General features: G+C 41.8%; 1 protein-coding gene across 2 annotated transcripts; it reads right to left on the bottom strand.

Moving 5' to 3' along the window:
* Positions 1–10,912: 10,912 nt before the first annotated feature.
* On the bottom strand, positions 10,913–12,960 carry LOC6544840 (gamma-glutamyl hydrolase). 2 transcript variants are annotated; one of them, XM_001973164.3, is made up of 2 exons: positions 12,556–12,960; positions 10,913–11,838 (listed from the first exon to the last, which is right to left on the bottom strand). In XM_001973164.3, exons 1-2 carry the CDS (start codon positions 12,714–12,716, stop codon positions 10,983–10,985), a joined length of 1,017 nt encoding a protein of 338 aa, XP_001973200.1. In that variant the 5' UTR covers positions 12,717–12,960; the 3' UTR covers positions 10,913–10,982. The 2 variants fall into 2 exon arrangements, with proteins under 2 accessions (XP_001973200.1, XP_026832869.1); XM_026977068.1 differs by lacking the exon at positions 12,556–12,960 and adding an exon at positions 11,902–12,234.
* Between the last annotated feature and the right edge of the window lie 737 nt (positions 12,961–13,697).

The following is a 13,697-nucleotide window of genomic DNA, read 5'->3' as shown; positions in this document are numbered from 1 at the left end:
TCGTAACCCTTTCCCAACCCTACCACAAAAATCTTCCCCTCCAAGTCCATCACAACTTATTCGATTTAGTAAAACATCGTCAGAATTGGTAAATTTCTTACAAACTTACATGATAAAGTTTTATAACAATTTGAATAACTTTTGCACCTAATAAATATGAATTGAATCGTAGATGCGTAGAATTTGTCAGATATAGAGCGAATATACACACATTTTTCACCGCTTTGATGCTAGATCAAGATCATTTCATACCAAAGACTGTAAAAGCGAAACAAAATTGAGATGAAATTAAGAAGTTTGATTGAATCGATTGGAAAAGTCACAATAGATTTCCTTTTTGTATAAATTCTTATACAATTCGTGCCTTTATCAAAAAGTCAAAGCAAACAAAGATTCACGTAATAAACATTTGTTCCAGGAGAAATCACTTAAAAAGTATATATGATAAGTTTAAGTAAATTTCCTTTTTAAATGTTAAATGGGATCAAAATTTGTCAGGCATTTATCTATGTTTCGCAATCCTAACTGAATCAGCCAAAGTAAACTCTTCTAGGCAACTCAAATAATTTAAAAATATTCAGATAAAAGTACTAATTTGCCAACAATAATTAACACACCGCAAAGATATAATAAACCCAGCACTAAAGTAAGTAGAGTTCAGCTGTAGATGATATATTGCAAGTAAAACAAGCCGCGAAACTGACTTAAAAGTTTTCAAGATATACATTAATTTAGCAGTTATACACATTTACAGTTTATAGAGAAAAATATTAAATAACGCAAACCAAGGCCTAACTATATATATGAATGCAAACGCATTGAATCGCAAGCCAAAGCAATAAAGTTAAAGAATTATACAGAACAATATCAGCATGAATATACACATTATATACAGCAGCATCTACTTATAAATAACTATTTACCTAAGCAGCAAAGAATTGTAATCATCTGAACGGCCGATAGCCCAATGCAAACAGAGTTCAATAAAAGTGAAATAATTTACACCAAAATCGAAGTGTTTCTAATTCTATTTACACTTGGGAAAGCCCATTAATATGAATCAAATTTCAAGTGGCCATCTTTCATTTCATAATATCACCATTTCCATATCAACTAAACCATTTAGCCATTATAATTATCGTTTCCAGAGCAACAAAACTTACACCCCCATTTACTGCTTACTTTATCTCCACTTCATCTGCTGGATGACACGATTCGAAAAGTTTTTCCATAAAAAAGTTGCCCGAAAATAGCTACAAATCAATGGCACATACACATTATGATGATTATGTGGAAGCTGCAATTAGAAGAGTCTGACGCGGAGGAGAAAGTCCTAACGCTCGGGTGAATCTCCTATAATGGGCCTAGCATCGAACCTATCGCCAGCCAACTCAACCCGTCGCCATTGAATAATAATATGTTGTGTCCGAGAAAGTAGGTCAACGATTGAATTGCCATCAAGATATACCTCTGTTGCTTCGTTACCACTCGTTTTCGGTTGTCAAGACGCTGTGCAGATATCTTGATGGGGATTCTTGCTGAATTTATAATGAGTCTGAGGATGTCTGAAGACATTTGATTAATACGATTCCAACCGAACTGGCAGACAATAAATATCGAATAACCAGGGCACCAACCGCATCGCACTGACAGTTTGATTTGACAACGGATCGAATCGGGAGTGGGTTTCAATTTTGCATTGATTGATTTGTGGCTGAGCGACAGATTTTGAATTAATGGCGAAGTCCCGTGGGGAAATCCATCTGTTTGGCAAATCAAATTAATGAAATTAGCAGGCACATTTAAGCATAAAGTGGCGGTAACTGGCTTTATTTTCAACCATGCCGTGCCGATTTAATGGCCCATCGAAGTTGCCACTAAATGGCCGCCGCAGTCACGAACTCCATGTTGCTGCTGATTTGTTGAGCCTCAACAACAAATTGCTGGGTGGCCAACACCGCACTCACACGCTCAATCACTTGGGTCTGCGTGGTCGTGACGTGACCGAAAAGTTGATGAAAAATGGCAGAATCTAAATATTTTCTCAGCCCAGACCACATCAGAAATTGGCATGCCCACTAGTCACTAGGATAGCTAAAAATATCCTTTGACCTAATTCTCGTTGACAGTCGACAAATGAGGGGGCATTAAAGTGAGATAAAGAGACGCAACCAATTGTGGGACATGGGGACTATGGGGCGTATGTGTGATTTTTACAGCTGTGATTGTTGCTCATACGACGCGTTGGCTGCTCCTGGCTTGGCTCCCATTTCATTTCGCCAGTTGAAATTGCAAATGCTCGTAACAATAAAGTTAGCATTTCCAGCAACCAGCCGCAGTCACGTAATCATTTTGACACTATTCAGGTCTAGTTTCCTCCATCCACCCGCATCCTTTTGCGCTCGACCGATTTTCATATCCCATTCTCCAGCAGCTGTCTCTCTGTCTCTACCGACCATGAGAATAGCTATTTTTAAGCATTTAATTAAGTGCCTGTCTTGGGGGAATATTTTTAGCGTTTCTTTGCTATTTCTATGCAGGACTCCGTGGTTCCACCCCCATATTTGGGCTTAAGTTTCATCTTCATATAAGCGTATGTGAAGCGAAGCGAAAGTTCTGCTCTCTGCTTATTAATAATAAACGGAAATAATTTTTACATTCGTTTCTGCGGCAAAGTCTCGCGTTGCTCCCTTTATGGGCCCTTCAAGGTAAGCCAAGGATATCACGAAGGGAATCGAATACGGGCTTCCTTTTAACAGGTTACGCGGCATTAACTTCTCGCAGGAAATTCTTTCCCTCAGCCCCCAGTTTTCCCCACATCTCCCCGTTTTGTTCTTCGGGATGGGGACTCTTTATGAGGCAGGGCGTGTTAATTTGTTGCACGCGCCGGGCATGAAAAGTTAAGACGGCGGCGGGGATCAAGGAGGTGGTCAACTTGTTGCCACTCCACCGCTTTAAATTGATTGAGTGTGAAAGGTGTCCTAAATGTTTAAAATAAATTCCTGAGATTTTACAGAAATTTTTAAAAATATTTTTAAACAAATTTTAATGTTTATAACCAGCTTGAATAAATTAACATGACAATTGTAGAACATTATTTACAAATCTAGCAATAATATGATTACAACGTTGATTAACAGCCATTGCAAAATGTTTTTCCACGTTCTTCCATATTGCTTTCATTTGCTTAATATTTTAGAATAATAGTTAAGAAAAGGAAATTTTATAAGGTATATTTACAGGGTACACACATGCACACCGCTGCTAGCAGACAGTAGCAAAATAATTAATCTTCTTTCGGTCTTCGCCACACATGAGGGTGAGAAAGAATTGTGGGAAAAACTCAAACGCGGCGACTTGAAGAACAAACTGAACTTGCGGCCTGCTTTGTCAACTTCCCGAACGCCCTTTAGTGGCGGCCTTCACTTTCTGGCCAAGAAGTTCGGGAGGGAGGAGCCAGAGCCCTGCATCATTTTCATTTCTATATCCATTCCATTCCCTGCGTATATGAGTGCCGCTTTCCATGTCAATATTTACTTGTATCTTGTTTACCTTTGCCATCTCATCATCAGCATCGGTATGGCCTTTTGCCTCTATATTTTTACGCTTGTTCTCATTTTATATTGTGTATTTTTATTGCTCATGTTTCCTGCTTGTTATCTTTGTTGTTTCTGCCGCTACTTAATGGCACTCGTTCTGTTATTTCATTTTTCATATAACACCAGTAGGGGAAAATTTAATGAAATTTTCAAGAGTCCTTTGGTCCTTGGGCAACACGAGCTGCCATTTTTGGCCCGAATCAAATCTTTGGCTACTGCCAAATATGCGGCAGGCACCACTTATGCTAATTCGCACTTTGACCCAAATATCGGTGTACGTGGGAACAATCAAGAGGCAGATTGGCAATTGCTGTGCAGTATTGGGTGAAGTGCCACTCGAGATGGATCTGTATCCGATTCTCATTAGATATGCAGCCTGTGTGTTGGTAATTGAACTTAATATGCTAACAAAATGTCTACATTTCACAGCGACAGCTGACGAGGAGACCCCAAAAAGCACGCTTCGAAAAGTGAGCAGCTTTTCCGCTGATTGATGAGCGTAAAATTGAAGAAACGCGATACCCGAATCGAGATAACAAACAGAGGCTGGCATAATTGCTTTCATGAAATAATAATGTTTAATTAATCACAGCCTTCTGAGACCAATCAGCATAAAAAATAATATATTGGGTGAATTTAATGTTAGTGTTTATAGTTAGTTTCACGAAGGCGAATGACACCATTGCATTAATTATGCACATCTTTTTCGGGCGCTCTTACATTTTAATTTCGGGCCTCTTTGAAGTACCATATTATCTGCACAAGCACATAAATTACAACTCCCTCCAAGTAATTAGCCATGTACTCAGGCTCTTTAGGCTGTTCCCTTCTCCCATGGGAACTTTAATTATTTATAAGAAGTGACCCAAAACGAATGCATAAGCTGACATCTGCAGTCAGTTCTTGGGAATAACGAGCTGAGCAGCTACGTGCCTGGACCGTCCATTTGTCGGATGGAATCCGAAATAGAGGAAAAATAAAATAAACAAAACATTTATTCCAAACGCAGTCGAGCAGCCAAAAGGAAGGTAATAGACCGCATTGCTAACTGGGCCAATGCACGTGCCATTTGTCAGGACGAGAAAAGGCCTAAAGGATCCGAATGTGTACAGAGTTGTGGTCTTATTATAATTGGTAAAGTAGGTCATGAGGCTGGTGGTTTTGTGCTAGTTTAATAAATCAAATCTAATTTTACTGACAAAAACTAAACAAAGTTAGGAATAGCATAATCACTGTGAAGTAAATAGTAATTTCTAGAAATAAATATATAACAACTTTTGTTTATTGTTCTGAAAAACTCTATAGATCAGTCATTCAAGCTTATGTTGCTTTTAATTAGGGCGAGATTCTCAAATTGACGGGAGCGGTGGAACTGGGACCTTTGGCCCTGCTTTCATTCACAAATCGTATGATGCAGTTGTCGACGTCGCTGGTCGAAGGTTAACGCCTGCCATGGAGGTCGTCCGATGACGATGACGTTTACCGCAACGGGAGCTGAACCGAGCTGAGCGCGTTGGAGCCGGGCCAGGAATCCTTGAGCGGCTCCAGAGAGCAAGAGGATGCGAGGAGGAGAGCGACGGACCGACCGAGCGAGCGAGCGACCTTGGGCGACTGCCGGTGGAGCGGATTTCGCTCCTGAAAGGATTTCATTCATAATTGCCACAAGAAGCCGTCCAAGTGCCGCACCCACTGGATCACGCATCCTGTCCTCGACCTACTTTCATTCTGGGAATCGGGATGCCCTCGGGAAACCGCACGCACAAATTGGCAACTTTGTGCGCCTCATTGCTCCACACGTCGCCTGGCATTTAATTCGATTTTCGTTTTTGGCTCTGGTTCACTGGCTCCCTGGTTTACCAGTGTGCTGCTCCTATAGTTGGACTTTTATTGGGCCAAAGTCCACGGGAGAGACAGTCTGCGTCTGGACGGGATGGGATGACTCTGGCAAAGATGGTTGCCCAAGGACACTCAAATGTAAGTTCGACAAACTTATGAATGAATCGATTGTAATTGCCTCGCATTACAGGTTTCGTTACCTACTCACTTTCTAATGGGGAAAGTTACTGCCGAAATATCACATATTCATAATACATCTCTACTTTTCGGAAAAAAAGTATTTTTAATGTATTCTGTGAATTTTGCTGTGTTAAACAAGAATAAAGCAGCGATAAAACCAGTTTTTCCTTAATAATAAAGCTGCTGCATATTAGGTAAGACTATCAACAAAAACTGTATACAAATATACAAATTGAGGTTGTTACAATAAGACCACGACTTCCTGAAGCTGAACTCATTAACTGAATATAATGAAAAAGTGGTATTGCCATAAAAAGAACCTGTCGATTTTCAAGAAAATCAGAGTGCCCTTTTAACCAGAACGGTTGCAATTTGATCCCAACTGACGCAAGCCCCTTTAATTAGAGAAAGTGCAAGGGCAACTGAATCGGCGAGTCGAGTGCCGCATATGAATCCTGGGCAGAAAATGACGCATGGCAGAGTCATAAAAAATCAATCGATTCCCCGAGCAAGTGGCTTCATATCTCAGCTGAATCTCTTTGGCCAGCAGCTTCCATTTTCCGTTTGCCATCGCAGTGGCATTTTATGCATTCCACGCGTTCTTCGCAAATTGAATTTAAAGCTCAGTAATAATCAGTTTATTGCGTATACGACCAGTGGAGCGGAAAACGGAACGCCAAACGCCGAACGCCGAACGCGGAACGCGGAACACGGGAAGTAGACATTTGCATGGTGCGGTCCGGGGTTCAAAGGGGCACGGGCGGCTGGGTGCTCTTGACTTGGAGGCGACCAGGGATGTGGTGTGGTGGCTCTGGAGGAGTATCTTCGCTGGTGCCGCTGCTATAAGGCAAATGGCAAGGGCATCTGCGCTAAGCATCGTCATCCGTGCACCTAACGAAGGTTCCCCAACTAGTGACGTCGGCGGTGTCTCCATCTCTCTCTCTCAATCGGTTTACCCTTCTCTTTTGCTCGCAGTCTATCTCTCAGGTTTTTAACTGGGTCAGGGGCTAACAGCTCGACGCCGTCGTTGTTGTCCTTAGAGTCGTTGACGTTTGTCGGTTGCGGTTTTCCGCCGCCACATCCACACTTATTCGGAAAACCCCTTTTCCATCGCCAGAACTTAAAAGCGTCATACACGAAAATAAAACTGAAATATTCCTCTGATGAGCTGAAAATTTGCCATAACTATATAATGTTCAATTTTGTGCCCCTAAACTATTTGGTTTTATGTAAAGTTATTACTGCAGCTAAGACACTTGTAACGGAAATGAATTAAATTCGCAAAAATATAGTTTTCAAAAAATGAGGTTGCAATTTTCTGAAATGTTTGAAATTTATTGAAAGATATATTCCTTAAATGCATATTTACCATTTCGAATACCTCGAATTAATTGCTTCCAGTGCAGATGTGATGATCGGCTTGTTCGGACGTGACCTCCTCCATCTTTTTGCCACATAATTGAATCGGCTGTGAATAAGGCCACCGGCGAGTGAACTGCATTTGGTACAGTTTCCTTCCAGCGGATGATGGTAACTTTTTTGCCCTTTTTTTGGTTATTTATATGCAGGCCACGCCCCGTTCCACGCTCGAAGCATTCATGTTCAGCTGAGCAGACAGAGCCCGCTTCGCACTTATTAATAAACCAAAACGCTCGCGAATCCAAAGGCGTCACTCTGGCGTGTTGTGCCTTGGATGTAAACCGAGCTAAAACGGATGCTCGGATGCCGGGACATAAATAAACTGCAGCTAATTTAAATGCACCGACCCTGAGACGCCCCAACGCCCACCACCCCATGGAAAGACAATCGCAACAATTTGCATTGTGCCACGCGGGGCAAGGATTCCTTTCGATGTCCTGAGATCGCTTCAGCCTCAGAGGTCAGAGCTCGAAACAATCCGAAGTCCTTAAGGACACTTGACCCACTAAAATTCAAAGTGACACCTCGACGAGATGACTGACGAGGATGAGCACCCGTATCCGTATCCTTGGTCTAATCCTTTCATGGGATGAAACACTTGGCGCGGGCCTAACCCAAATACTCGTATGTTTGCAAATAATGAAGCTTTTGTGTTGCTGCCCCGCTGTCGATTGGCCTTCGAACATTGCAAGAGCGTGGATGACGTCACACACAGACGCACACACACAGCCAACCACCCACATATAGTGGGCATACATATATACTGAAACACATAGAGCCGATTTGGTGGCTTGCTGAATGTCACGCCCCGCCTCTCAGCTTAAATTTAGCCAAACGAGAGGCGACAGCCCATAATTGCCGCAGCAAAGTAAAAATAAAATGCCAAAATCAGCAGCACCAAATAGCCCGATATGGCATTTGAGCCTTTAGCATTTAAGAGGCTTACCGCACCACACGCGCCCCATTTGGCCAAAATGCTCGAAAGTAGGCAACGAAAACGGGCCAAAGCGAACGACAAATGTTTATGGAGCAGTTGGAAGTCAGAGGGCAACAAAAACACGATGTGACAAATGAGCGAATGAAAATGGCAATTTTAATTGTCGGAGGTTTCGGGGCGCAGACAATTAATAGGTGACCGGCAGTGGGAAAAACAGGGGCATTGAGGTTTATGAAAAAAATTTCAAAATGAAAACGGAAAAAACATTCCAACCCATGTATAATGCATTTTTTACTATCACATACCTATAATAATAATCAATAATAATCAAATTAAACATACGTTTTCTAAGTAAAATTTGTTTTAATTTACGCTTAAAGTTATATTTTGAAGAGCCTCTCAATATTTTTTGGTTAAAGTAAATTAATGACATTTAATAAGTAAAGCAATATAAAGTGCAATATCAAGTTGAAATCTAGTTCTGATTAGGCAGCTCCTGAGTCACGCCCATTTGTTGGGTCAGTAGAAAGGATTATTAGAGCCAGACTCGCCCAGCGCTCAAATATCACGCACCCTCACACACATACCCACACACACACAAACACAAAGCAGGGTGTGTATCCTTCAACTGCAGTTTAAATGCCAAATCAGCGTAAATTGTTCGTCTGGAGGGGGCTTAGCACACAGCTGCTGCAATAGAGGATGCAGGGGGAGGGGGGGACTGGTGTCCAAAGGACCTTTGGCTTCTGCAGAATTTGCCAAGCGGTTGTTGTAGTTGTACTTTCTGTTGTCCCGCCTGCCGCTGTTCCTGCCTTTCGTAATGTCACTCGACGGCAACTGCAATGTCCTTGCAGCACGAGTTCATTGGCCCAAAACGCCGAGCTGCAGCCTGCAGTTGCGCTCTCCGCGAGAGAAAGTAGCTAGTAAGAGAGAGAGAGAGAGGCTGTCGGTGTGCGTGAATTTCGGAAGGATGTGGCAGAAAGTAGGTGAGAGGCTGGTGAAAGTAGCCATGAGAATGAGAGCGAGGGAGGGAGGGAGAAGGCCGGTTCAACGGACGGCAAGTAGGTTATAAAATGGCAAAAGGCCGGCCCTAAAAGAAGCATACCTATGACGTCATTGTGAAAGCCGCACAAGCACTCACACGGAGAAAGGCGGCCCAGAAAGAGAGGGCGAATGGAATCTGCATTTTCCATGTGCTTGTGTCTTTGTGCAAAGGCGGCTTAATTTCCAGTTGAGGCAAGAGAGAATATGCCTACTTTTACTTTCAGACATTACCACGGCCTACCCCAATTATCTCATCCCCTCGCATTATAACATTCGCCACCCCATTCCCGCAATCTTTTTCTTGCTGTTGTGTATCTGCAAGTGTGAATATATGACTCTATGTGAGTGAGTCGCAGCAGTACACACTTAATGCGGCAAATATGCTGATAACGCATCTAAGTGCATACAAATGTTTTAGTAAATTGTAGTAAATAGAGAAATATGTAATGCTGTTGATGCATTCGTAAGCGAATGCTTATAAGTCCTTAGTTTAATATTGAATTAAGAAATAATATAACAAAAGTTAAGTAATCTGAATATTGTAATATACAAAAATTAAATTACAAAATAAGGAAGTTAAAGTAATAAAAAAAACAATCTACAGCATTGGATTTTAAAATTTACATATCGGTAATATGTAATCATATTAAAACTACTGAATGCCAAATGTTTAAAGCTAACCACTAGTCAATCACTATAATATCAGAGATGTCACATATCTTCCATATAATTGAACACCAAATTTTCCACTCAGAACCAGCGATACAAAATGAAAGCACAAAGTACACCTTTAATAGAAATGATTAAGAAGTGAAGAAAAGACCAGACATTTACCTAGACTCATTAGCAAGCGATTTCAGATCGAAGAAAACACTAATCACAATAGAGCGTACTGAATAATCTAAGGGAAGGAAAAGTGCAGAAATGGAAGCCAGACAGCGCGGAAAAGCCGGAGACCCAGACACAGAGATACCAGGACAACAATAAGAGTGGCACCCAGGACCAAGAAGCCACAGACAATGGGAATCAGACAAAAACATGTGCCACAACAAGCCGCCCCATCGGCGGTAATAACTCGTCTTCACACCTCAGGCTGAACTGGAGTCCTGGCGGGAAAAACCTTAATAAAATCCCCATTGCAGCCAGTGTCCGCCTAATGGAATATGCCGAGGAATTTTGGAAATAACCATAAGGCCGACAGCAAAATATTCCGCCTGTCATGCGCTAATTATGAGCAGCCAACCTTTTGACAAGCCCCCTAAGTGGAAATTTTTAAAGTAGCAGCACGGAAATGGGCTTGCCAGAAAACAAACCCCATGAATAGACAACATTTTTATGCATTCAGTGAGAGGGTTACCCCATTCGAAAAATATATGATAAACAGAAAAAGGGATATTCAAATATAAATATAAATGGTTAGCATAACAATATGTAGGTTTATAGTAAGCTACGCCATTTCATTTCTTGCAGTGAGCGTACAAAATGAACAACTTCAAGTAACATTTATTGCAATTATCTTCGGCATCCATTGCTGTTCTATTCCCACATCACTCAAAAATATGCATACCCTTTTGCCAGGACCCATAAAAATGAGCAGAAATATTCCATTTGCTTCGGGGAAAACCGGAGGCAATGGAGAACAGCTTTTCACCATTGAACATCCGAGAAAAACACGAAAAAGAAAAGCGCGAGCAAAAATTGAACGGAAAAGTACTGCGTGAAATTTGCATGAGACAAATGTGGAAAGATACAAACAACTACTCTGTGAGTTGTGCCGAAGAATGGAAAATGGTATGGTAAAAGTATCCGCAGGAAAAAGGAGTAGGAAAATAACTGGCTCAAATCAACAAGCAATTTTGCATTCAAACTTTGGCGGACTCAAGAAAGTTAGCCTGTATTAAAAGTCCGGCTCATTGAATTCGAATTTATTAAATAGTTTACTTGCATAAGCCCTCGTGTATCAAAGCTTAAGATGAGATGAGCTCCTCAGCCTCGTTTCGGTCCTCCAAGTAGTCCACGTTCTTCTCGAAAAGATAGGCCTGCAGCCAGTTGGAGTCCTTGAACTTACCAGAGAAAACGGGCTGCCAGTTCCAAATGAGGTGTCGAGACTTTAATTCGGCACTGAACTGATTTCTGTTTCGGCGGCAGAAGTCAACAAACCGACTGCCGAAGATTTGTGCCAACTCGATACCAATATGGGAATGCGCCATGTGAGATTTGTCCTCCGTCATGAAAAGCTGCTCAAACGCAGCGCGCTCTGGATGAAACTGACATCCAAAGATGGGAAAATGCCGGTGCTCGACAATTGTGATGAATTCCAGGCCTGAAGAATCCTTCTGAGTGGCTAGAGGATGCCAATCCTTAGCCAATCCAAAGGCTTGCAAACTCTCTTTGGTGATGCAATACCGATGCTGGTGGCAGGCAAATGGGTGCTTCTCCATCTCATCGGCAACTGACTTCGGCAGACTTCCAAGGAGCTGTGAATGTTGATAGTCATCGGCTAGTTTTACTGGCATCGCTTTCCTCATGGGCTGGCAGCCGATTCGAATACTCGGTGCTTCGGCGGCGTGGATAAGGAGCAACTGGAAGCCAAGACAAGTTCCCCAAACTGGAAAGTATCCGCCAGGATCATCCAGTTTCTTCGCCCGCCGATTACGCTCCATAGATAGTTGGTAAATGAGCTCGGCACTCCGGACACAATCGCTGCTCAGATCCGGATTCGCTTGCCTATCAGCCTCGTCGATGAATACGGCTCCTCCTGGCAGAAGGATGCCATTTAACTGACTCATCATCAAGTCATAGTAAGCTCGATCTCGACCGATCCTGGGGAATACAATTATTTAATTATACTAGGGTGTTAATAGAACATCGACCCAGCTAGCGAACATTTGTTCATGCCATGATTTCATTCAAAAATTGCATTATTCATCGTATGCCCCCGCAGTATTAAAATGAAATCGAAAGCACTTTTGTTTGCGCAATAAATAAACTGTAAATATGAACACTTTTCGTAGCTCATTCGTTAATCGCAATGCGTTCTGCTAGACTTTTTGGGCAAATCGCCAGGTGAGGTAATTAATTCTCGTATGCTTATACGATTTGTTTATTGGGCACCGCCAATGCCCCAACGCCCTCCAAGAGCCTCAAGTAGAAAGCGGGCAGATAGATGTGCCCCTTTGGGCCGCGAGTGTGGTCCAGCAACTTGACCACATCGATGCACGATGCATAGCCAACTACGTGACTTCAGATCTGAACAGCTTGGAATGCTTTCGACTAATAATAAATATGATTATACAAATTAAACCGTACTAAAATATACAAATTGATTCTGCACCCGTTTTGCACAATCGAACGTTTTAGAAATAGTTGTCATTATAGTAGTCATTCCTTTATTTAAATAAGTTATAATAAAAACTTGAATTCATTCCTTTCTTTAAATAAGTTATAATAAAAACGAATTAAAAATCTTGAAAAGTTGTAGACGAAATTTGTACACATACATTTTGTTTTATTTAATCACCAGTGCTTTTAAGTACATACCAAATGGGCACAACATGGACGCCGGATGCCTCCAAATATTTGACATACGACGCGGCTATATAGCTGTGGAATTCCCCAGGAAAATTCCTCTGCAGGCCCGTGGCAAAATCGATGCACATCACGCCCACTGTGGGCGGATTGGGAAGTGCGCCTTCCGCCATCGTCGTCTTCGGATTTTAGACTACGAGCAACTGAGTAGCCGTCCAATAGCAATGCCAATTCATTTGCCCACTGCCCACTAAGCACTGAGCACTGTGCACTGTGCACTACGGGCTGGGCGAAACAATGACTCAAACTGGGTGCACTCGCATCCGAAACAGTGATACCTCGCTAAAGGGTCGTAAACGGAAATACTATTGCATTTACTGTCGTTTGACTGGAAAACGAAATAAAAGCGCTCATGCGCCAAGCTAAAATGGCTTGTTAGACTTAACGATTCGGTTAAACCAGGTACAGCTAGATGAAGCATTTCCGAAGTACCTAAGTTCTTGATCAAGATCACTCGTTAAACGGATCTGTCCGTTCGTCGAGATCTTGGGAGAGCAACACAGGTGCAAGTTTGTTTCAAGTTCGATATGAGTTCCTCGACTAATAGATACCCGTTAATCAGCTAGTGGAAATACGATTTGATTGAAATTTCCAATACAAATAATAAAGTGGAAAAATATTCACTTTTTACAAACCTTTTTTTGAATTTGACTGCTAAGGGCCGCCAACTGCCAAAAAGTGTGCTTGGGGTTTGTTTAGAAGCTTTTATCAGGCATTAGTAGCAGAAATATAAGTTAAGCTAAAAAAAGAAGTTGAATACACTTACCGAATGAAATAGAGAAGTTATTATCGCCGTTACTCGTAGAGTAAAAGGGTATACTAGATTCGTTGAAAAGTATGTAACAGGCAGAAGGAAACGTTTCCGACCATATAAAGTATATATATTCTTGATCAGGGTCAATAGCCGAGTCGATCTGTCCGTCTGTCAGTATAAAGGCATTCATCTCAGGAACTACAAAAGCTAGAATGTTGAGATTAAGCACGGCCACGACCAAAATTGTCACCCCACACTTTTGAAAAATGTGATATTTATTCACTTTTTATATATCTTGTACATTTCTAAAGATACAAATCGAACAAAACTCTCACGCTCA

Source organism: Drosophila erecta, unplaced genomic scaffold (genome assembly GCF_003286155.1).
Source record: "Drosophila erecta strain 14021-0224.00,06,07 unplaced genomic scaffold, DereRS2 tig00000021-arrow-pilon, whole genome shotgun sequence".
NCBI lineage: Eukaryota > Metazoa > Arthropoda > Insecta > Diptera > Drosophilidae > Drosophila > Drosophila erecta.
Note: the sequence above shows the minus strand (reverse complement) of the source record. Positions and strands in the feature narration are given on the sequence as shown.